We start from the raw sequence: 23,374 nt of genomic DNA, 5'->3' as shown, positions 1-23,374 counted from the left end.
TGTGTTGCAAAGATATTCGGCCATATGATATGGTTGCTGGGGCCGGCTTTGTAAACATTGTCCAGCACTTCGCATTTAGAGCTATGTTATACTTTCCAGGGCTCGCATAAATGCAGACCAGCCTCTCGTCTTTAGTGTAAATAAAAAGAAAGTTTTTTGCTACTCACCAATACAAAGGCGGGTTGTGTCATTAGAAAGCCTACTTTCCTTAGTGGAAGCACTCTCGTAAACATGCTTTCGTTTAGAACCTAGCTCGAGTTAACATGTAAAAAAATATTTTTTTTATCTTTTCTATCTTAGGATAGATGTAGACCTATTTGACAGTGCAGAAACATAATTGCCTTCCTTGATGTATTAATCAGCATCAACGACCATCACCTGGGCACAGTCACAGACACACACAGCTCCCCTCTGCAGGCCTCTACTACTGAAAGTGACTGCATGTAGTCTGTCTCATTTCTCTCCAAAACACTTGAATATGATGGAATATGATTATTTCATATCACACATACACACCATGATTCATTAGCCCCCTAAAAACATATATGATAAGCATGGCGGAATTAATTTCAAGCATGGCGTGGCGCCATGCCAATAACATTGTGCAGGAAACCCTGCTATTACTACGTTTTGAATATTATTGGTTTAAAATGTGCATGTTAAGGCAGTATCAACTACGTTTAAGGGTCAGGTTCATCCACATCTTCGTTTGCCAGTCTGTTCTTGCTCGCCGCCATGACGTATCGTATCCAGCGGTAGTAGTGGGACACGCGGGTGTACACGCCGTACTTCCCCTCCTTGGCGCACTCCTCTCCCCAGCTTATGATGCCCGTCAGGAACCAGGTGTCGTGGAAGCGGTTGGCGTGCGGCCCGCCGCTGTCCCCCTGGCACGAGTCCCTGGCGGTGTCGTAGTATCCCGCGCAGAACATGTAGCGCGTGATGCGGGCGGCGCTGCTGTCCTTGCACTCGGTGCGGTCCGTGAACGGGACCTCGGTCTTCTGCAGCGTGCTGGCCGTGGCGCCGTGGAAGCGCGTGCGGCCCCAGCCGCTGACCGTGGCCGGAGAGGCCTCCTTGACGAGGGCCTCAGTGAAGGCCTTGGGCCCCAGGCAGATGGGCCGCGCCGCCGCCGAGAAGACGATGGGCGTCTGGAGGTGCACCAGGGCGATGTCGTGGTTGTACAGGCTCACCTGGGGCTGGTAGCGGGGGTGGACTCGCTGCTCCGACACCTCGTGGTCCTGCTCCGTGCCCTCCTTCATGTAGACGTTGTGCTCCCCTGACAGAAAACAACCAGTCACAGTTTATGACCTGACTGTGCCCAATTCCAATCTCAGGTCCAGAGGTGACCGTGCCTTTTCAGTTGCTGGCCCCAAACTCTGGAACTGTCTACCCCCTCATATTAAGTCTGCTCCTTCCTTAGAGGCCTTTAAGTCTTTACTAAAAACCCATTTCTTCTACCTGGCTTTTAATGTTTGACCTAATTAACCTGTGTACTTTTTGTGTTGCTTCGATTTTGTAATGTAACCTGTGTACTTTTGTGTTGCTTTGATTTTGTTTTACTATGTTACTTGTGTCATGTTTCCTGTACAGCACTTTGGTTGGCCTCCTGGTCTTTGAAAATGTGCTCTATAAATAAAATTTGATTTGATTTGATTTGATTTACATAATCCAGGGGTCAACAGGCGGTCCGGGACCTCAGAGTTACTACAGGGGGGCCACCAAATCTGTGAGTAGGATTTACTTCTCATTTCTTTTACATGAACCACTTGAACCCTAGCATCTCTATTCTGAGGAGAACTTTAGCCAAAACATAAATTAGACCTAAATTAGACTTAAAAAAAAAAACTATAACAGACATGTTGTAACACTAGTCACTAGTGGCTCCATTATGTTTTAAACAAGGTGTGGATAACAAACGCTTAATTGGTCATGAGTGACATCCTGTCAAAGTGCTTTAGTCAAAAAAACAACAACAGTATAACGAGCTTTTGACCTCACCATACATGTCAAGTATACCGTTGAAAAAGCATATACCTACCATATACACTTTCGTACACAGCATTCAAAAGTGAGTTTGAATGCCCCCCTTTTGTTTTACTGATGTACGTGTGTTATATTCTTTCTTTGGGATTTGTTTTCTCTGACATCCTCACCCACTCTAACGAAGAAAGACCCCTGTCCCTCCACCAAACAGTGAGCAGCGGTGACGACCCACAGCTCGCTGAGAATGGCCCCGCCGCAGAACACCTGTCCGCTGGGACGCGACACCAAGGCAACCTGGGAAGAGGAGAGCTGGTCAACAGCTACAGGTGAGAGAGTGTACACGGCAAGGTTTCCCAAACGTTTCAGGCCAGAGGTGGACCCCCACCCTCACAAGCACTGTGAATTTAGTTTTTGACTCTGTTCAACAGATAAATTGTGATTGTGAAAGTATAGTCAAGCTAAGCAACAATGTTTTCCTCTTTCTTACGTAATTGGGAACCAATGATGCACGGTTATGTTTCAGGTCTTGTTTCAGTGAAATATAGCCTGTCGTTATCTTTCTTTATCCCCTACAATAATAGCCTATACCAACTTGCGTTAGCCACACCACATCCAAGGATCAAGTTAGTTTTCAGGCCATTTTTCATAGTAGTACGTATATACACGCGGTACATTTCATACCTGCCATGGGATCTCTCCAGGTATGACGGTATCCCCGCCGACGATGCGTTTCTTGTCGTTCATGGTGTTATTTATGGGAATCCTGCTCTCCCTGACCGCCCACTGAGGCAGCCTGCTTTGGGACGGGTCTAACGTGAAAGCGTCCGTGGTTGTAGATGATGTGGTGCTGCTGCTGGCAGGCGTTGTTGGAACAGGGCTGGTAGTGGTGGTGTCGGTCAGCCCAGTGCCATTTATCCCCAGACTCACTTCTGTGTCATTTTGGAACAGAGACCTCGTGGACCCACTAATCACCGTCAGGGCGTCGCGGCCACACGGATATTCAGCTGCTCGCAGTAACATCAGGAATGTTGTTAGAAGAAAGTCGGTATTTGTAACGCAGTGGTTCCCAAAGCTTTTCATGTCAAGGCCCCCCAAATTGACATTTATTAGCCTGCAGAACACCATTTTAAAAGGTATGCCAGGGACCTCCCATAAGAGAAGGTGTTTACGGCTCTAGCAGTGATTCTCAACCCGTTTAATTTCAAGTACCCCCAGTTTGACATGCATTAGTCTACGGACCCCCATTTAATGGCATTTCTGTCTCTGGGACCCCAAATTTATAATGTAAAATCAATGTTATTTTAACTCTGAGAGTGTACAAATGGAACCATTCCATTTGTACACTCTCAGAGTTACAGACCCATAATGGTCCATTTGGTTCCAAACTATCATTTAGCTGGGGACCCCCTGGAACTCCCTCAGGTACCCCTGGGCGTCCCCGCCCGGATCCCACTTTGGGAACCACTGTTGTAACGTTTAAGCACAGCTTATAGCTGAATATAACATGGACGGTATGAATTGGATGTATAGTTACCGGTCGGCTCACAGTTGACACCGTCCCGCGCCAGTTTGTATCCCTCTGCGCAGGAGCACTTTGCTCCGAAGGTACCCATGGACTCACAGAAGTGCATGCAGTCCCCGTTGTTCAGATCGCACCTTCTAGCAGTGACTGAACACGGATACCACACACACACACACACACACACACACACACACACACACACAGTTTAAAAAAGAAAATCATATCGTGTGAAGTGAGGCCGGCACTCTTATCATCATCATACATCATAACATTCTGTGCTCAGCCAATCAAATAATTTCCGTGGTACACACAGACACACAAAGCTGGGCATAGCGGGCCCCTCAAAAATTGGCTGTTGCTCACAATGATATCTGTTAAAGCAACATTAATTAATTGTTCGTTTGACGCACTGTAGATTTCGTCGACTAGAACTAAGACAAAAAATGTTTGTCGACTACCTTTTTTCATCTAAATGGAAACTAAATGAAAACTAAGCTATGATAACTAAAACTAAGAATAAATGTACTGACAATTTCAGGCAACAAATAAAAACTAGACTAAAATGTTATGAAGGGTCTAGTGGACAAGAGATCCAGTATAAGTCATTTTCCACTTTGGTTGCATGCTGAAAATAGCAGATAGCAGAATCTACAAGATCACAACGCGTTGCGCTGTGACACGTTGTGAGCTTGTAGATCGGCTATTTTCAGCAAGTGTAAAAACAGGCATCAAGGCCTGCCAAAATACATTTTAGTCGACTAAATCAACTTGTGATATTTGGTCAACTAAAACTAGACTAACACTAACACATTCCAGGTGACTAAAATGTGACTAAAACTAAATGAAAACTATTCAAGAGACTATGACTAAAACTAAAATAAAAAAATTCTGCCAAAAACAACACTGGTTTGACGGCTCTATTATAAGAATCCAAGAACTCTGGGATCAGGTACCAGGTCACAGACTGGAACAGAAAAGTATATCTGGGTCATAAGGTCAAGGTCTCATGAACTGAGCACGAAACACAGCTGTGTGGGATTATAAAATATATGATTTTAAATCCGTGGGAATGTTCGCTTACCAATCTCGCAATTTCTTCCGGTGAAGCCGCTGAGACAAGAGCAAGTGTAAGAGCCCAGGTGGTCCTTACACTCTGCCAGGTTCTGACACGGACTGGATTTACACTGGTCTCCATCTGAACGCACAGTCACACACACACACACGCACGTGCTGTAATTCCAAATCTCTTGGCCGAAAATAGCCTAATCTACATCTAACGTGAAGGTGAGCTTGTAGATCTTTTCCGCCAAATGTTCACCCCGGAATAGGAATGCTGTATAGTAGGCTATAGGGTTCATTTGGTTAATACAGCAGTAATAGTAAGAATTGAAGCGCTATAGACAGAGAGGCATACATACTCTTGACTCAAGCAAAAGTCTTACCTATGTATCCCACCCAGAACTCCATCTGAAAAATAAATGGTAAAGCCTTGCAGATTATTGCAATCCATGTTAACAATGTGTATAAGCCAGATCAACGCACGCACGCACGCACGCGCACACACACACACACACACACACACACACATACCGTCATTTCATCATCCTCAAACGCCTCCCTGGCCTCTTCTAGATCACATCTCTCCTCCAGACACTCTCTCTCCAAGTTGCCTTGCATCCACTCCTCGAACATCCCGGTGTTTTCCCGCTTATGTCTCCGTAGGAGGACATTATCGGCTGCCTGGCCAGACAGGAACACATGGGCGCTGTGTGGATCTGCTGGGGCTTTAGAGCAGAGCAAGGCCACAGAAAAATACAATCACTGACACTGTCACGCTGAGTCAGAAGTCCTGGAAACACAGCAGTGGACCCAGACAAGACAAACAAAACAATACAAAAAAGGGGAAAGCTTAACTTTATGTCTAACTTAACCCACCTCACAGTTTCATAAGTAGTCTCTGTGCATAACCGTTAAAATAGTTTTCTGAAATTGGCTTAATTACTGTAATCGGTTAGAAAAACATCTAGAAGTATCGAATTCCATCTTGACTGTTGCAATACCCCACCTCTCTCCTCTACTGCCTGCCACAGTACTAGTATTGACTCACAACTGGATCCCCGACGTAGAAAAAATTATATAAAATGTCTGAGATTATTACACACGAGTGGCTATAGGTAAAGATGAGCCTAATATTATACTGTACCTCCCAAGACCTGCTGGTGGTCCAGCATCAGCGCACAGCATAGAAGAGACAGTATGACCGCTGCCATAACACTCTGATACCAAAATACACACACACGCGCGCGCGCACAGACACACACACACACACACACACACACACACACACACACACAGTGGGTCACCAGTCCAAAGTACAGCACACGGTTGTTTATACTTAATCTGCGCCCACACATAGATGTTTGTCCAGGGACTGGGGTAGAGTGTAGAATGTGTTTCTCTTGTACTGTGTGTGCCAGCTTTCAGAGAGTTAGACACGTGTAAGAGATTAACCAGGAGGGGAATGTATAGAATTGAGTCCACCTCAACTTTAACATAATGTGTTGCACTTTCGACTCTTCACCACAAGATGGCGCACATATACCTCAGTCTTTGTGGTTGGCATAATAACACAACAGATTCCTTGTATCTGTAAATATGAACACACCTTACAAGGTGTGTGTGTGTGTGTGTGTGTGTGTGTGTGTGTGTGTGTGTGTGTGTGTGGCCTCATTCACACGTACCAAACACCAATCAAGCAAATGTTTGGTCGTTTTTTTGGGCCACCACAATGCTTTTCCAATGGGAGTCATGGTTTGATCAAACATTTGTGTTTGATTGCTGGTGGTGGTGCCCCTCCCCCTCATCAAACACAAATGTTTGGTCAAACCATGTGACTCCCATTGGAAAAGCATTGTGGTGGCCCAAAAAAACTACCAAACATTTGCTTGATTGGTGTTTGATGTGAGTGAGTGAGTGAGCGTGCGTGCCAGACAATATCTGTGCGTCCAAAATGAGAGCATGTCCTTTGCAGTATGTCAGACTCCTTCTTGATGGGGGTTGGCCTTCATCAGGGCTGTGTATTGTCACCAAACAATAATAATAATTTGTACATTGAAACTATATACACAGTATAGGATGCCAGGTCTACAAATGGCCTGGCATCTGTCTACATAACAGGCTATCTAAATTACATTTTAGCCTTTGCATAAGCCTGCAAGGTTGTCAATGCAACGTTTGTGATATTCATGTTGTACAGGATCTCGAGGCATTGTCAAGGAGGAGAGCGTTTACAGTTTGGTGATCATGAGCTATTGCACCACTGCTTTTTCCAGACAACATGGTGCTGCAGGCGTCATCGTTCTGTCACCTCCAACTCTCGCTAGATCAGTTCACAGCCAAATGTGATGCAGTCGGTGATGATCAGCATCACTGAATCTGAGGCCTTGTTTTTTTTCAGCTGGGTAAGAATCTCAGTCTTCTGTGAGAAGCATTGGAGTTGAGTTCCTTTGCGTTGGAAAGGAGCCAATTGAGGTGGTTCAGGCATCTATAATGCTAGGGAGCCACTAGGGGTGTGCTCCGCCTGTTGCAGACCCCTGCCCTAGGTGGCTCTCCAGGCCTGTTGCAGACCCCTGCCCTAGGTGGCTCTCCAGGCCTGTTGCAGACCCCTGCCCTAGGTGGCTCTCCAGGCCTGTTGCAGACCCCTGCCCTAGGTGGCTCTCCAGGCCTGTTGCAGACCCCTGCCCTAGGTGGCTCTCCAGGCCTGTTGCAGACCCCTGCCCTAGGTGGCTCTCCATGCCTGTTGCAGACCCCTGCCCTAGGTGGCTCTCCAGGCCTGTTGCAGACCCCTGCCCTAGGTGGCTCTCCATGCCTGTTGCAGACCCCTGCCCTAGGTGGCTCTCCAGGCCTGTTGCAGACCCCTGCCCTAGGTGGCTCTCCAGGCCTGTTGCACACCCTTGCCCTAGGTGGCTCTCCAGGCCTGTTGCAGACCCCTGCCCTAGGTGGCTCTCCAGGCCTGTTGCACACCCCTGCCCTAGGTGGCTCTCCAGGCCTGTTGCAGACCCCTGCCCTAGGTGGCTCTCCAGGGTGTTCTTCTAGGCACGGCACGCCCAGCTGGGAAGAGACAATGGTAGCAGCATTTTACTATGTCATTCTGTGTTGCCTAGAACTGGAGGTCTGAAAAAGTTATTAACAGTATGAAGTACATCTTTGCGATGTCACTGAGATGTACTTCATATTTTTCAGACCTCCAGTTCTAGGCAACACTTTTTATTATTTCGTTATATTAATGACATAGTAAAATGTTGAAAATTAGTATATATTCCCCTTTAACATGCACTTCATCGGCTATAGCAGTTTTAAGGATCTGGTTTATTTTCTGAACTTATGCGGATCTCCTCCTTTCTAATAATTGCATTTGCATGCATTAACCAGCCATACTGGCTCTGATCAGGACTTGAGGGCACATGCTGACTTCAAGCCAATTGAAGGCCAGTGTCTGTGGTCGTACTCCAGTGTCAGTCTGTGGTCTGCCTCGTAGAACCCAAGCCCCCCACCCGGGCCCCCCGGCCCCAGGATCTCTCCCCCCGGCCCCAGGATCTCTCCCCCCGAAGAGGGAGTCGCAAGGCAGCTCTAATGGAGACAACTATTGACCAGTGGCATTTATATTTCATTGAATCGTTAACAGGCTGAATAATTCATTCTTGAGTAATTAACACGGCTCTCTCAATACATCGCAGTCATTTCTCCCTGGATTGAAAACCAGAGTGCACGCATCTTCAAGTAGCTATATATATACATTTCCGTTGCGGTCAGGAGGAAACCTCATAACTACATTTTTTTGGTTTTTGGCATAAATCAGTGCTATTGAACACCTTTTATGTCTGTGTTGTTTCTCCATTGGACCCTCAAAATGTCTGCTAAATCAACTAAATCCACCACCTCTCTCCCTCTCATGGAAGTAATTGACAATATATACAACATCAACTTTGATGAGGCTGTATTGCTTTGTTTTAAAAATATACGGTTTTCTTTATTTCCTGAAAAAATTATATTTTTAATTTCCTGAACATTTTGGAGTTATGAGGTTTCTTCCCGACAGCGAAGATATATCACTTATGCTTGTTAAACATTTTATAGTTAAGTAGTTGTTTGGTCTCTAACGACACAAATCATTGGAGTGTTGTCGCTTAGGAGGTTACTGCAGGCCATCCATTTCATATTGCAAGTTTAAACTGTAAAGTTACACAGAAGGCTCCCAGTGTTTGACCGCTGGGCCCAAGACATCCCATCCCGTTCACAGCCTCCAAATCTTTCACCCAACCCCCCAAAACACACTATACTGTAGGTGTCATTCGCCCCAAATATCGAGTTCCACACAGTTTTCGGACTGCATCGTTATTATACCCTGTCATGTCTTTGTTTCTTTTTAATACAATGGATTCACATATTGATTCTGTCCAGATACAGATAAATCCAATACGATAAAGTAATTTACAGGTTTGTTCTTTGTCTCCAAACAGAGGCACAGACAGACTGTCACTGCTATATATGGACATGCTATCCAGCAGTGATGGATGGATGGACAGGCAGAAAAACGAAATGACATTTGGATAGAATATAGGAGAACAGTCTTGACAGTAACAGTTTATTTTCAGTGCGACGTCTCTTTACTCTCCCACTCTCTGTCATCATCTGTCAGTCACACATCTTGAGCGCAGCTGAATCTGCTCCAGCTCAAATGTGATTAGGCATTACTTCTAGGCACTACAATGGGGCATCGATGCAGAGTACTAAAACATTATAAGAACTCTGATGCTTTCTCCATGCTATTGATTGTTAAAATTAATGTAGGCCTATAGTATAGCCTAGTTGCTGCTCCTGGGCTGTGGGGAATACATATGGGGGCTTATTGGCATATAGGGACGTGCACACATCAAAGTGGGCTTCAGCCTCTGCCATTTTACCCGTCTGTAAAACAACTGCCCTTTCCACACCACCAATGTAGCATTTACTGTGGTGAAAGAAATGCAAATGTCCTCCTCTCCATGCCAGCATTCAGGAGAATTGCTTTTTTTCCAAAGTCTCCTGAACTTGAACGCAGCATTTTGCGTTGAACTAATTTGTATCGAAATCCATGTCATTACACCGCATCTCCACTAGCTAAAGACTGCCATGGGTTGCTGCTTTTGTCCAAAAGTGCCCTCTGAAGGGGATTTCAGCCCCTTGCCTCCGTAACACTCTCTGCACGTCCCTGCTTATTGGGGTAGTGTGAGGATGGAACTCTGAGGCCTTTGGCTTCATGCCTTTTTCACAGCCTCATCAAGACTCTCTGCAGGGACCCCTTGTCATTTATGGGGGGGCTTATAGCCTGTGCCTGCGCAGTAAAATATTAATGTAACTGCTGTTGGAAATGTGTGCAGGGCTCAGACGTGACCAGCATAGTGTCATGGACAATGATTGTGATTCACCAACAATAATGTACTAACTGTCATATGTTCAAGCATTGGATCTTCAGATTGTTATGATAAAGGGATGTCTAAGTCTAAACTACAACATTTTCGTGTTAGCTCTTGTTACGTTACATGCTTTTATTTGCCATGTTTTAGTGCCTTCTACAGGCTGACAAGGGAACGTAACCTTATTTTACAATTTACAATTTAGGCATTTAGCAGACGCTCTTAATCCAGAGCGATTTACATTAAGCAAGAACAAAAAGGCATGGGAATACATCACATAAAAACATTTATCATGAAACATGCGTAAGCTAAGAAGTGGAATCTCTATATAATGAAGCTATACAATATATATACTATGCTATACATGTACTATGACGTGCTATGACTACATACAATGCAATTATAGTGCTGTCTACATAACATGCTATAAGTCTGTATCAAACGCTATCTAAGTCTACAGAAATGCTATCTAAGGGGGTAGGGTAAGTGCTATAGGCCATGATGGAGTCTGAAAAGGTGGGTTTTCAGACTACGGCGGAAGATTGGGAGTGATGCTGCAGTTCTGACTGCAATGGGAAGTGCATTCCACAGTTTTGGAGCCAGAAGGGAGAAGAGTTTGGGACGTGTGGAGCGTTGTCCTGGCGTTTTTAGTGAGGGTACTTCCAGCTTCCCTGCGTTGGCTGATCAGAGTGCGCGGGAGGGTTTGTAGGGTTCGATCATACTTGCAAGATATGGGGGAGCCATATTTTCTGATGTCTTTGATTATTAGAGGTCATCATGACCTCAGGTCAGGTCAATCAAGAGTGCATTAGCTGCACCTGCAGTACTAATCAAGGGTTTATAAACCACGCCTTGTCAGTTTAGAGAGAAAAAAAGGACTGCTGTGTATTCTACACTCGCACTGACTGTGTGTGGACCTCACAGAAGCTTTGTTTGTGAGTACTTTTGGAATGTTAGAGTGTTTGGAGTGTTTTGTGTATGCTTATAGTTATGCTTATAAAATGCCCTATTTTGCTGCGTGGGTGGAGCTTTATTTCCATCCACCAAAAAAACCCCGGAAGAGACACCAGCCAAGAGCAACTTTTGGCATCTTCGTGACGCTAAGGTGTGCCTGTGCTGTCTGCCAGACTGATCACATGGGATCGATCAGTCTGTCTGGCAACGCTGGGCTAGAGATTGCCAGCAGGACATAATCCTGTCAATCCCTGTCAACAGTATAGATGGAATATTCTGAATTGTCAACTAACTCCCACCAGGGGGCAGCAACAACAACAACGGTGTGTCAGCTGATGACCCAGTGGTGATGAGGACTGCCATGCATGTTCATGCAATTGACCTCATGCACACTGCTGCCAAGCTGTACGAACAGCTTCAATTATCCTCTTTCTCAAGTCTTTGTTTCATAAAAATCCACTGTAGACATATGTGATGAGCTACTCCTCTTCGATGTTCCTTTTGACTGATACCTGTCCATTCAAACTCTAGACTCAAGTCATTATTGCAGCCGCAGCCAGTGAAAACTAGAGTTCTTGCGCCATTGCGTCTTGCGTCATCAATGATCAAAATCGTCCATTCATTGTCAATGGGCATTTAATGTTTTGTGTTGTCTCAGTAGTCAATTGAATCCTCACCTCCAGAGTAGGGAAGGAATTAGTTGGTATTCCAATTCGGTATTCAAAATGACAGATCCTGTGTCTGGCTATGACCTTTGGCACGACCTAAATGTCTCAATAGAAGAGCAGGGAGACAGGGAGTTAAACGTTATACTGTATTAACATACTCTACCATACAGAGTGGACAAAATTAAAATGTATTCATAAAACAGTTACATATTTTAATCTGGCCTCACAATCCTTTAAACCACAGCGGTCTCTTCCTGTTGCTAGTATTTTCTGTCTCTCTTTTATCGTTGTCTCTCCTGCACAGTTTGGTAATTTGGAAAGAACTATGATTTGGATGTTCAAACCTGTAATTGGCTGTAGATCCTGTACCTCGACTAAGTTAGCTTGTCTTTGGGGTTTACTAGGATGACATTCAACTGATGCACCGATATATCCGGGGGGGGGGGGGTCTCAGCAGGGACGGCTCCAGGGGGGCGTCGCAGGGCGTCAGGGGATGAGTGCTGTAGTTAATTACTCATAGCTGTGATTCTTGTGAACAGCAGTAACTGTATGGCATGAATTCAGGTCCTCTGGCCATGATGTGTAAATTGTGTTTATGTTCCTGTGTATAGTACAGTACACACACACACACACACACACACACACACGGATCAGTCAGAAGCAGTTTGCAGAAGCCTCAAGCTGCAGGCTGGTGGTGATACAGAGGTTGCAGTGGTTTTATCCTCCTACATAATCAGCCCACTGGTACAGTATAGTCTCAGGATGAGGAGCTGCTCTGTCTGTGCATTAACCCATTTTGGGGCGGGAACCCCTTTTGGTGTTTTAAGCATGATGTTACTTTAACTATTGAAAAATAGCAGATCTACAAGCTCATAGTCGTGATACGAGCTTGTAGATCTGCTATTTTTGAAAAATCGTGAACATGTGCCTCATATCTTTGTGTGTGTGTGTGTGTGTGTGTGTGTGTGTGTGTGTGTGTGTGTGTGTGTGTGTGTGTGTGTATATAAATAAATTCACAGCGAACATTTTTAATGCAAATATTTGCTTCTGGGAGGTCCCTGTAACAACACATTTTCAGATGTGGGTCGGCGGCCAATTACACACACACAGAATTGTTCTCAAGTCTAAATGGTTTAAGGGAACTGCAAGAGCAGTGTATTAGACTTCTCTATTGTGTGTGTGTGTGTGTGTGTGTGTGTGTGTGTGTGTGTGTGTGTGTGTGTGTGTGTGTGTGTGTGTGTGTGTGTGTGTGTGTGTGTGTGTGTGTGGGGGGGGATCGGCTGAAGTGAGACAGAAATGACAGTTTTCCAGATACAGATCTCATCTGGTGAGAGACTGAAACTTTCACTCACCAACTGAGAGACTGAAAATTCACTCACCAACACGAGATGACATAAGAGATTATGGGGAGGTATGCCATAATTATGTTGAAAAATAATCATTTTGGGAAAAACGTGAGGATTGATTGGTTGATTGAAAGTTTAGAAAACAGTACGGAAGTACAGTTGGTCTAGTAGTCAAACACACCCAACCGCATTTTTCAATATCAAAAGCAGTGCCATACCAACAACATACGGAACACACACACATATCATGTCTAAAACTTTTACTTTTCAGGATTCAAATTCATAAACGTGTTGCTTCGCACCGCGTTTTGAGCTTGACGATCCACTACTTTTGATGCTTTTGCGTGACGCTGTAGCGTGATCAAATATAGGGTGTTTTTACCATTGAGCTCATGGGATAAATTGATCAGCAGGTCAAATTTCGTGTCAGATCCTGTGTCTATGTGAGACATGACCTTTGACACGATCTAAATGTCCCAACAGAGCACCGTAGTCTGACGTCAATATCGGTAGAGGGCACAAATCCACATGTTCGTATACTTTTTAAATGTTATTTTTTTCTTGTGGCTTTCGCCTTTATTTTATATATCCCATGGAGGGACAGACAGTAGGCTGACAGGAAATGAGGGGGAAGACATGCAGTAAAGGCCGTCGGAATCGGGAGTCGAACCCGCGGCACACTGCCAGACTGGATTACCAGTCATGGTGCCTGTACCACTGAGCCATGGCCCAGGCCGTTCGTGTACTTTTAATTTGCATTGTAATCCCCATAGGGGGATTTTAGATCGCCTCATATAAGAACTGTGTTTGAAAAATATACATGTCATCCCGGCAGTTTCACTCACTCATTTCAGAATCAACTGACTGAGAGAAAATGTTACTGCTGCTGAATTAGTTACATTTTCGCTAGAAACCGACGGTATCAAATATGACCGACTGACTGACCGACACAGAGACACCTCCCCAACAATAACGCAGAGACAGCTTGTTTCTTTTTGGACCACAATGCTTATATGAGACGATTTTAAGAGGACCCCATAGAGAAATTACTTCCGTGAACCAGGCAGAACCAGGGATGAGCGAGTGATGTCAGGACTTCGGCGCTCTATAGAAGAGCAGGGAGACAAAATACAACCACCCCAATTGTTACCCCAAAGTTAACAAATTGTCAATTTATTAATTAAAAAAAGTTACATAGTGAGCCTTTAAGACTACATTAAGTACAGTACTTGCGTAAATGTACATAGTGACGGAAGAAGCAGCCATTTTGAGCAGGTGTGTGTGGCTGATGAGATGACGTCATTGGTCTATTTCAGTCGGTCTGAGACCTTAGGAATCAGAGAAGTGCTGTGGTTGTCGGTTGATAAAAAAAAGACGGTAAACTATGAGAGATGGTCATGTTTTCTCTTTATGAAGACTGTAACAATGGCGACCGGACCCATTTCACCAGACCCGTTGTGAGCGTGTAATATCAACAGGGATTCTCTTCTGTACAGTACCGTATATCGTTACTGTCGGCCAGAAACCTCCTATTCTCTATATTTCAACTTTGTGGGTTTTTTTTGGTAAATTGACACCCTATTTGATCATACTACAACGTCACACACAGCGTCTTGAACTTGTAGATTTGCTACTTTTTGAAATTGAATCCTGAAAAGTACGAGTTTTGGATGTATGCTGTTTCCCAGCGACATAGATGGTACAGTCTAAAAAGAAGCACTGCTGGCTTCAAAGCACCTTGCTCCTCCAACACCACCACCTCGTCTCTAGATATTGTCATTGACATTAAAGTGATATTTGAAAGAGCGACTCCCACTGTTAATTACTGCTACAGTCATTCCTGCCATCTTAAAGGCTAATGTTCTGCACCCACCCCACCCCCTCACTCCTTCCTTGCTGCATCCCACCCACCGAACCAAACACCCTGACATTTCAACAATCGGCTTGGTATGTTGCCAAAGACGGCAAAAGGGAACACTTTGCTTTTTAACTGCCTCACATCGCTGGTCGCAGTCCAAATAGAGCTTTTGGAGACCGATCAGATGAAATCCAGCCAAGAATGTAAACAGGCAACAGGGTTGCTGTTTAGAATCCATCGTATATTTGTGCTATAATAAATTACCCAACACATTACTGTTACATTATAGAACGTCCTTTTGATTCAAGGCACAAATCCTTCAGTCCACTGGTCCAGTAGAAAGTAGAAACCCTCGCATAGTGTAGTGAATCACGAAGTAGCTATAGCCTACTTCATGACAGGTGTTCTTAAGTAGGATCAACTGGACATATGTGAAGGAACTGAAGTAGATGTACAAGGACTCTACAGTATGCCCTGGAAGTGCAGCACCAATACTGGTTCACTATTTCACACATTAATAGCTATTGGTTAAACTTGGTTTAAGCCCAATGTTCTGTTGCCCTCCCATCCCTCCACCGATCCTGGTGGTGTGAGCCGTGATGCGACCGGCGGCTCAGAGATGTTCAGACACCGTTAACTGAACAGTGGAGCTCCCTCCCATATCCCTCCTGGACAGAAACTGCCCGTAAAGATCACCGTTTTCCTACTGCATGTCAAACATGAGTCGGCTGAAAGCTGCAGTGCACAGAGTTCAGTTCAGTTCAAGTTATTTTGGTCATAGAATGAACATTGAATGCATTGATTACATTTGATCATTATAACTTAGTATTTAGACCAAAAAGGTATAGGCTGAAGCCAGTGGCTTATTTTGCCTATCCTATTTACACCTACAGACTTGTAAGGGAAAAAATAATAATAATTTTTATGAGGAGAATGAGGAAAGACCCCTGCTGGGCACCGAAGTAGCAAGCCAGAAGGTATGCGGTCAGCTTTGGCTTGACTCAGGGAATAGGACGCCCCTGCCATGCATAGTCTCACGAGAAGTTTGCCATGCATGGCTCTCTTTCTCGTGACAAGTCTGGATTAACGCAAGCTCAGGTCTGATCAGCCTGTAGCTGGCCACCTTGGGGAGGGTGTATAGTGTTGGGGCCGAAACATCCCAAGATCCAAGGAGACACTACTGAATACTGATGATGCGTATCCAGCTCCCACCATTCACCACCACTCATCACCAAGACGGCAGGATGACTAGCATTACTATATCTTAATGAGTATATACTTAATAAGATATGATTTAAAGGTGGCAAACTATATTGTTAATGTTTTATATTTGTTTTTTATTTATACATTTTTGATTACACATTTTTAAATGTATAGATTGAACTGCACTTTTTTAGTACATTGTCCAGGCCGTTCCACAGATTCACCCCTCTGACAGTTATACATATCCCTTTTTTGTTTGTTCTTGCCAAATCCCCTAAGATTATACCTACTATCTCTAGCCTCAAACAGGTCCTGCATGGATACAGCCCGGAAGAAGTCTGTTATGCGCTTTGTACATTATGACTGCTGTTGTGAAGTCTACAAGATCATGTAATGTTAGTGTGTGGGGAGAGGACCCTCTAGAGGCTCTCACTGGTTTATGGGTCCCTTTATTATTTAGTTTCATTGGGAGAGAGTATGTTTTGCCCTCCCTCCGTCCATCCGTTTAGGTTTAGGTTTAAATTCGGACAGTTTTCTAAAGAATCCTATGTTTCTGTGTCAGTGGTTCTCAAACATTTTCATGTCAAGGACCCCCAAGATTATATGTAATTGGCCGCCGACCCCCATCTCAAAATATGTAGTTCCAAGGACCCCCCCCAGAAACAAAGATTTGAGTTAAAAACGTTCGCTCTGAAAGAATAATATATTCAAAGATTTGTGCCACATTTCTACGGTTTAAAAAAAATAGCAGACCTACAAGATATATATACCGGTGTATATATATATATATATATATATATATATATATATATACACACACGACTACACAAGCCTATGACATGCCCAAAACAGGGAGGCCAGCATTAACTGAGTGAGGGAAAAGTTTAATATTGATTTCTGTTTTGACAGTTGAATAGTACAGTCCAACTAGCCTAGAACATTGCTGTCCACACAGAACACTATATATCCGTGTTAGAATTGTCTGACAGGCTGTGTGGGCCACCTGATTAACTAGAAAGGTATGCTGTCACAGTCAGTGTGAGTGCCCCTACAGTACCTCCGTTGTTGTCTGTGTGGTGCTTGCAATGCCATTGTTTTTGCATCGTGTTTATTAAAAGGCACTGTGCTATGTGGGGAAATGCTATCATTGTTAATGCCTTGTGTCAATTATGTTTGTACAGGGTTAGACTGTGCAAACAAATCAGGCCTGGAATGTAAATGACAGGCAGCATTATGTCTGTCCAAACTGACATAATAATGATAAAGTTGTACTTGGGTTTAGGTCCAGGTTGGTAGATCACAATTTTGGGGGTTTTACTGTAAATATCATAAGGCCTGTCACATAGACATAGACCATTGGAGGTACAGTGAATGTTCTCCAAAAGTCTAAGGAAGTCTTTGATGTTTATAATAAAGCACAGGGCTCATTTTGGCCATTATTCACCTTGCCAGAAGCCTGGCAGGTGAAGACTGATCATCGCCAGAAGTAAATGGGAGACTGTCAGGATGCTGTGATTTCTCCACACCACCTGCCTGTACATCATTTACCACACTGCTAAAATATACCCTGACCCTGTGATATGGGTTGTATGAAAATGGAGTCCGGGACTGGGAGACATTATGTCCATTATGTATGTCGTGCTACAGCCTTTTGACCCCGGCTGCCAACCGGCTGACCCCATGTGTGACCTGAGGTCAGAAAGCCTCCTTGACCTCTGTGGGGTCAGAGATAAACGGGCAGGTGTGACTGTTCTCAGGTTGATGAAACTCTGAACTAATATTAGGCTACAAAGAACGGAAATGTGCGTGTGCACGTGCGTGTGTTTGTGTGTGATGTTTAAAGTTAAGCACCGTTAAGTTATGGTTGCTGCAGTTGCAGTATAAGGATTCAACGGAAGGCGTTCAGAACTCTTAAAAGCCGTTCCTTTACCGATGCCGTCAAGCTGAATATCCACTGCCTTAAGAGAATAGGTTAGTAAGAATAGGTTAGTAACTGCAGGGATGCAAGTCTTGTCTACATGAATTAGCTGCAGTGTTCTTGTTTATGGTACATACTACATTCACAGTTTGGACATGAGGGGAACAAATCTGAACCATCCCTTAAAATAAGATCTCCTGACGAACAAACCGTGGTGTTCTTCCTAATATGTTGGGAAGTAGAAATCCTTGTCAACTGTCATGTTGAATATTTGATGGCCATGCCTATGCAGTATAGCTATACAGCTATTTGTAGCACACGAGAGAGAGTGTGTGTGTGTGTGTGTGTGTGTGTGTGTGTGTGTGTGTGTGTGTGTGTGTGTGTGTGTGTGTGTGTGTGTGTGTGTGTGTGTGTGTGTGTGTGTGTGTGTGTGTGTGTGTGTGTGTGTGTGTGTGTGTGTGTGTGTGTGTGTGTGTGTGTGTGTGTGTGTGTGTGTGTGTGTGTGTGTGTGTGTGTGTGTGTGTGTGTGCGCTTATCTGCCCGGACTCTTTGGCCAGTGGCCACATAAAATGTAATTGGGGTAAAATGGTTCAAGGTTTTCTTTTCTTTTACTTAATAGAAAACAAAATGAACAGAAACGTGTTGTGGAGTGTGGAAGTCAGTAGGCCTATTGTTAATGGTGTTATATATATATATATATATATATGGTGATATGGAGTGTATAAGGTGTGTGTGCTTAAACCTGGAGCAAACCATAAGATGCCTGTGTGGAGGAGAAACAGGGAGATTAATACAGGAGTCAGCCTTATACTGTATTGTACTGTACCATATGCTACAGACAGATGCTATATAGAGGTTATAGATTTAATGAATCAGACATTATCTGATAACATAAATGTTGAATATTATTTTGGGAGAGTGTGAGATAGAACTTAAGCCTATGCCTAAAGACAGTGAAGCCATCCCAAAGCCTCCCCTCCAGCTTGCACCTTGACCCCCGGCCCACCACCACCCCCACTACCTGTCCCCTAGGAACGGAGCTGGGCTGATTCCCTTATCAGCCACTCCCAGAGCATAAATCACCCGCCACTGCCTGTCCCAGAAAATATTTTAAGGCGGATGACGATTAAAACGAGTTAGAGATCCATAAGGGTCCATTTGGTTCCTAACTATCTCTAATTGAGCTATGTACCCCCTGAAACTCCCTCAAGTTCCCCACAGGGGTCCCCGGACCCCACTTTGGGAACCAATGCCCTACCCTACCAAGAAAACCCTGGGTGATTTTCAGTGTTCTGGCCAACCCACAATGCAGCCATGCATATCTTGGTTCTGCTCTGGTCATGGTGCGATGCATTATATCCTGTATCCCAACGGATTTATGCATCAGCTCGCGTGTGGTGAAGACTGTGTGTGGCCACGTTGTCCATGCAATGGGAAATTGATTCCGAATTGATTACCACGGTGAATATGCACCACTGCATGGGGCTGATGATGGGAGCACTCTTCAACGTCGGGTTTCAACAATAATCTGCTCTGATATTGAGAATGTACATACATTTTGTTATACATGGAGAGAAACAAAATCAGACCGTATAAGAATACAACCGAGCTTAAAGTGTGACTAAGCAGTGTTTGTGGAGTGTGTGTGTTGTCGTGTGACATAACTGTTAGCTGCTGTACGGGTCAGTGTGGGTGGGCGAGTGGAGAGGTTGGGAAATGTGTGTCAGGCCCAGTGTTGCCAGAAATAAGCAACCATGTCCATGAAAGCAAGCTCTTAAGGAGCGACTATAGGCCTACCTCATACTTTATGAGCACTTTAAACTTGCATCGGCATCTGCTACAAGCATGTCGCAAGCTTGTAGATCGTCTCTTTTCATAAAAATCTTGAAATAAAATGTGGAATATTTAGGAAGCGAATGCAAGCGGACGAAATGTGTTTTCTCAGATGGGTGGTTTTGTTTACTAATTCATGGAATTTATTTTATTAAAAAAAATTACTGGAGAAAAACTCTTTGAATTTGTTTTGAAATTCATGAAAATATTAGCTTTTTTGGGGATAATTTTTTTTAATGTTTTGAGATAATACCGTAACTATAAAAGGCAGATGCTGCATTTAGTATGGATGCCTCCCGAGCATCTCCCTAAGGAGGTCCTCACTGCACGTTCCGAGGACCAGATGGACCAGATGGGGGGATTATATCTCCATACTGGCCTTGGAATGCCTCGGGATCTCCCAGGAGGAAGTTGCTAATGTTGCTCTGGAAAAGTGAAGTCTGGAGCTCTCTGTTGGAACTGTTACCCCCACGACCAAATTCCAGATAAGTGGTTGAAGAGGATTGGGAAACAGAAATCTGGTACGGGGCTCCCTGGCACAAAACAATTTCAGATGGGGGTAAGCGGACAAATACATGAAAGATATTTGAGAACCGCCCAAATGCAACTCGCAACAACCAATATTTACAAGTGAGAAAAAGAAGCTCAAAGTCGCTTATAATAACCGGACATGGCAACACTGGTGTCAGACCGGAATTGATCAATCAACACTTGAGTGATTGTCCGTCCATCTTTGCACTAATTAAAGGACCACTGCACTAATTAAAGGACCACTGTAGGCTACAAGGACACACACACAGGCATGGGAATAACAACAGAGACCATTCCTCATCCCCTAACGGGACGATCTACATTACAACATATTGGGACAAGACAGAGAAAGAGTGACTGTTGTGAACTGGTCGTGTGTGTGTCTGTGTATGTTTTTTTTTCTTTTTTCTTCATAATCATGACATAAAAAGCCCAGTATGCAGTACACTTTACAGCAGCATCTCACAATGTTTCACCACTCAGATATTGGTGATTTGGGTCATAGAACATACTTCCCAGACGTGGTGTTAAAGTGACATAAATATACGTCTCTGCTTAAACGAGAAGCTTTGGATACATTGGCCCCTAAGGGTCCGGTCTAAATGAGCACTTGATTTGCAGCCTTTCCTGTATAGTGTGCCTGTCTGTTTTGTGCTGGGTCAGCCTTTACATTGTTGTGTTGATTTTAGTCCCTAAATGCTCTCAGTCCCTCTGCACAAGTTACTTAACACATGTGCCTGTGGGTCCATGTACCGGTAGGTATAGTAGTAGTAAAGTAAGTAGCCTTGCCAAGCCATGAGGCCCATAGGGCAGGAGCCTATCTCCTGTTTCTGTAGCGTGAGGCAGCTTGATGTACAAGTACACCCCCTGGACATGACGCTAGTATGTCACAGGGAGTGTCAAGCAGGGAGGCACTAGGTCCCATTTTTAGAGTCTTTGGTATGACCCGGCTGGCGGATACTCTAACCACAAGGCCACTGAGTTACTATGGACAGCATAGGAAGGTGGTCGCACAAACAAAAGCAGTAATGTTTGGTGCGATCCACATTGACAATGAGACACTAGTCTAAAAAGACACGATGACTTTAGCATTTATGTACAGTACACATCTTCTATCTCTACCATACACTTTATTTTATTTGTTTTGTTGTCTTTGTTTAAAAAATATATAATAACCTGTGGACTATAAGGCTTTAAGCAACTAATCGACTATTCAACTAGTCGACTAGTAAATCCAGGACCACTAGTTGACCTCGTTGGTACTAGTTGACTAGTTGATAAGGAGAAAAAAAAGAAACTCGTTGACTGTGGAATAGTTGTCTGGCTAGTGGCTACGCTAGTGGCTAGCGTGCAGCAGGCTGCATTCTGAGCAGGCGGGGAGGGGGTGTGAGTGTGAAGGTGGTGCTGTAGTATCCAGCCTCTGCTGGAAAGGTCAAAGGGGGCTAGCTGTGCAGGCCTCAGCAAGAACAGCTCGTCACTCACTGACATTTAATTTCACTCTCTCTCTCACACACACACACACACACACACACACACACACACACACACACACACACACACACACACACACACAAAGCATCTTGTTGAGTCAGAGTTCTGCCTCATTTATTGTACTATACCCAATCTCCAGCCTCCACATTACTGAAATGGCCAGAGGGTCAGCATTCCTAGAACATTGTTTCTCATTTCTGGGTTGATGGCATCTAGACTATTTCTATGCGCTTGTTTGGATGCACGTGTAATGAGCCTTTACACACAGGGGCTGACAATAATGAATCGTAATTCATCACAAAGGGACATTTGATCATTTGACACTTAATGCATGCACGTTAACTGATCCTGCAGCATTACAAATGTGGATCAATATAACTCTCCACTAATCCTAATCACAATGTTTGACATACAGTAATTGGTAAAGGCCAAATATATAGAACAATGCAGTTCAGTGGGAAATACAACAGGTTATAGTTTTACAAGTGGACGCTTTAATAATCCTGTCTGTCTACCTGGACAGCACTACCATAAACATTCAACCAGCTGTTACAAAATAAATCTAAAATTGTGCCTACGCGCCCTACAGTTAGTTGAGTGCATGTGCAATGCATGCAGGTGCCCCCCCTTTTTATATGTTTATTTAACAGGGACAATACAAAAACCAATGGATCAAAACATGAAACTGTTGCATTGTTTATAGCCAAGGCTAATTTGCCAGACCCCAGGCCCTGGCACATGAAACCGTTTTGTTGTGAGAGACGATGCGCTGTACTGTACGTGTGCATGCTCATATTAGGCACTGTATGTAGGTCAAACATGGTTCTTCACATTTTCAGACCAAGAATCATATTTGAACTGTGGAGCCCTCGATTGCCCTGCTGAGTTGCTGAGTTGAGGCATTAAATGTTTGACTGTTCCACAGATAGGCCCAACGACGTCGAGTCTGTGGGGGCTATGGGGCTATAGCCCCCATGAAGAATTAAATAGCCCCTTTTAGCCCCCATGAGGATTTTCGTGGACATTTTATATTAACATTACAGATTTTCTGGGAATTATTGACACTCTGTGACTCTGTCACAGACTGCATACTAGCGTATTTACGAATTCAGCCGGCTGTTCAGAGGTGTTAAAAGTACTCAAATGCTAATCGGGTTTCTTTTGTTTTCACCTAGCCAGGTATTATATGCCTACAGTACAGTCCCCATAGGCGGCGGGTGTGTAAGGCAGCAACACTGACACGTTCAGCGGAGTGACTGCTGTCTCTGTGCCGTCTGTGAAGAGCCATGAGCCGGCTCGCGAGGGGCAGCAACACCGCCGGGTAATCTACACAGACTATAGTGAGACTACACACTGACTCGAGAAAAGACCCATATCGTCCAAAATAGGCTAATCAGTCGTTGTCTGTGTATAGGCTAATTCATTGGTAAAAGTATGCTAAATAACTCAATTTTAGACCATTTGGGAAATAAATAAATCCGCGGCGGCGGCCTCGCTTCGCTCGGCCGCGATAGTCCCCCCCAACGCAATTCTGTAGCCTACCCAAAGTACCAGTGAAAACATCAACTTATTTTAACCCACCGCTGTGGGGGGGGGGGGGGGGGGGGGGGGGCTG

General features: G+C 44.3%; 1 protein-coding gene across 1 annotated transcript; it reads right to left on the bottom strand.

The window, feature by feature from the left end:
• Window positions 1-680: 680 nt before the first annotated feature.
• f9a (coagulation factor IXa) lies at window positions 681-5,733 on the bottom strand (the record flags this gene model as incomplete). Its single annotated transcript, XM_080773438.1, has 8 exons — window positions 681-1,273; window positions 2,151-2,274; window positions 2,662-2,984; window positions 3,515-3,649; window positions 4,584-4,697; window positions 4,945-4,969; window positions 5,093-5,286; window positions 5,706-5,733. 8 exons carry the CDS (start codon window positions 5,731-5,733, stop codon window positions 681-683), a joined length of 1,536 nt encoding a protein of 511 aa, XP_080629564.1.
• Window positions 5,734-23,374: the final 17,641 nt, after the last annotated feature.

Source organism: Protomyctophum bolini, assembly GCF_963924005.1.
Source record: "Protomyctophum bolini genome assembly, chromosome: 10".
Lineage (NCBI taxonomy): Eukaryota > Metazoa > Chordata > Actinopteri > Myctophiformes > Myctophidae > Protomyctophum > Protomyctophum bolini.
Note: the sequence above shows the minus strand (reverse complement) of the source record. Positions and strands in the feature narration are given on the sequence as shown.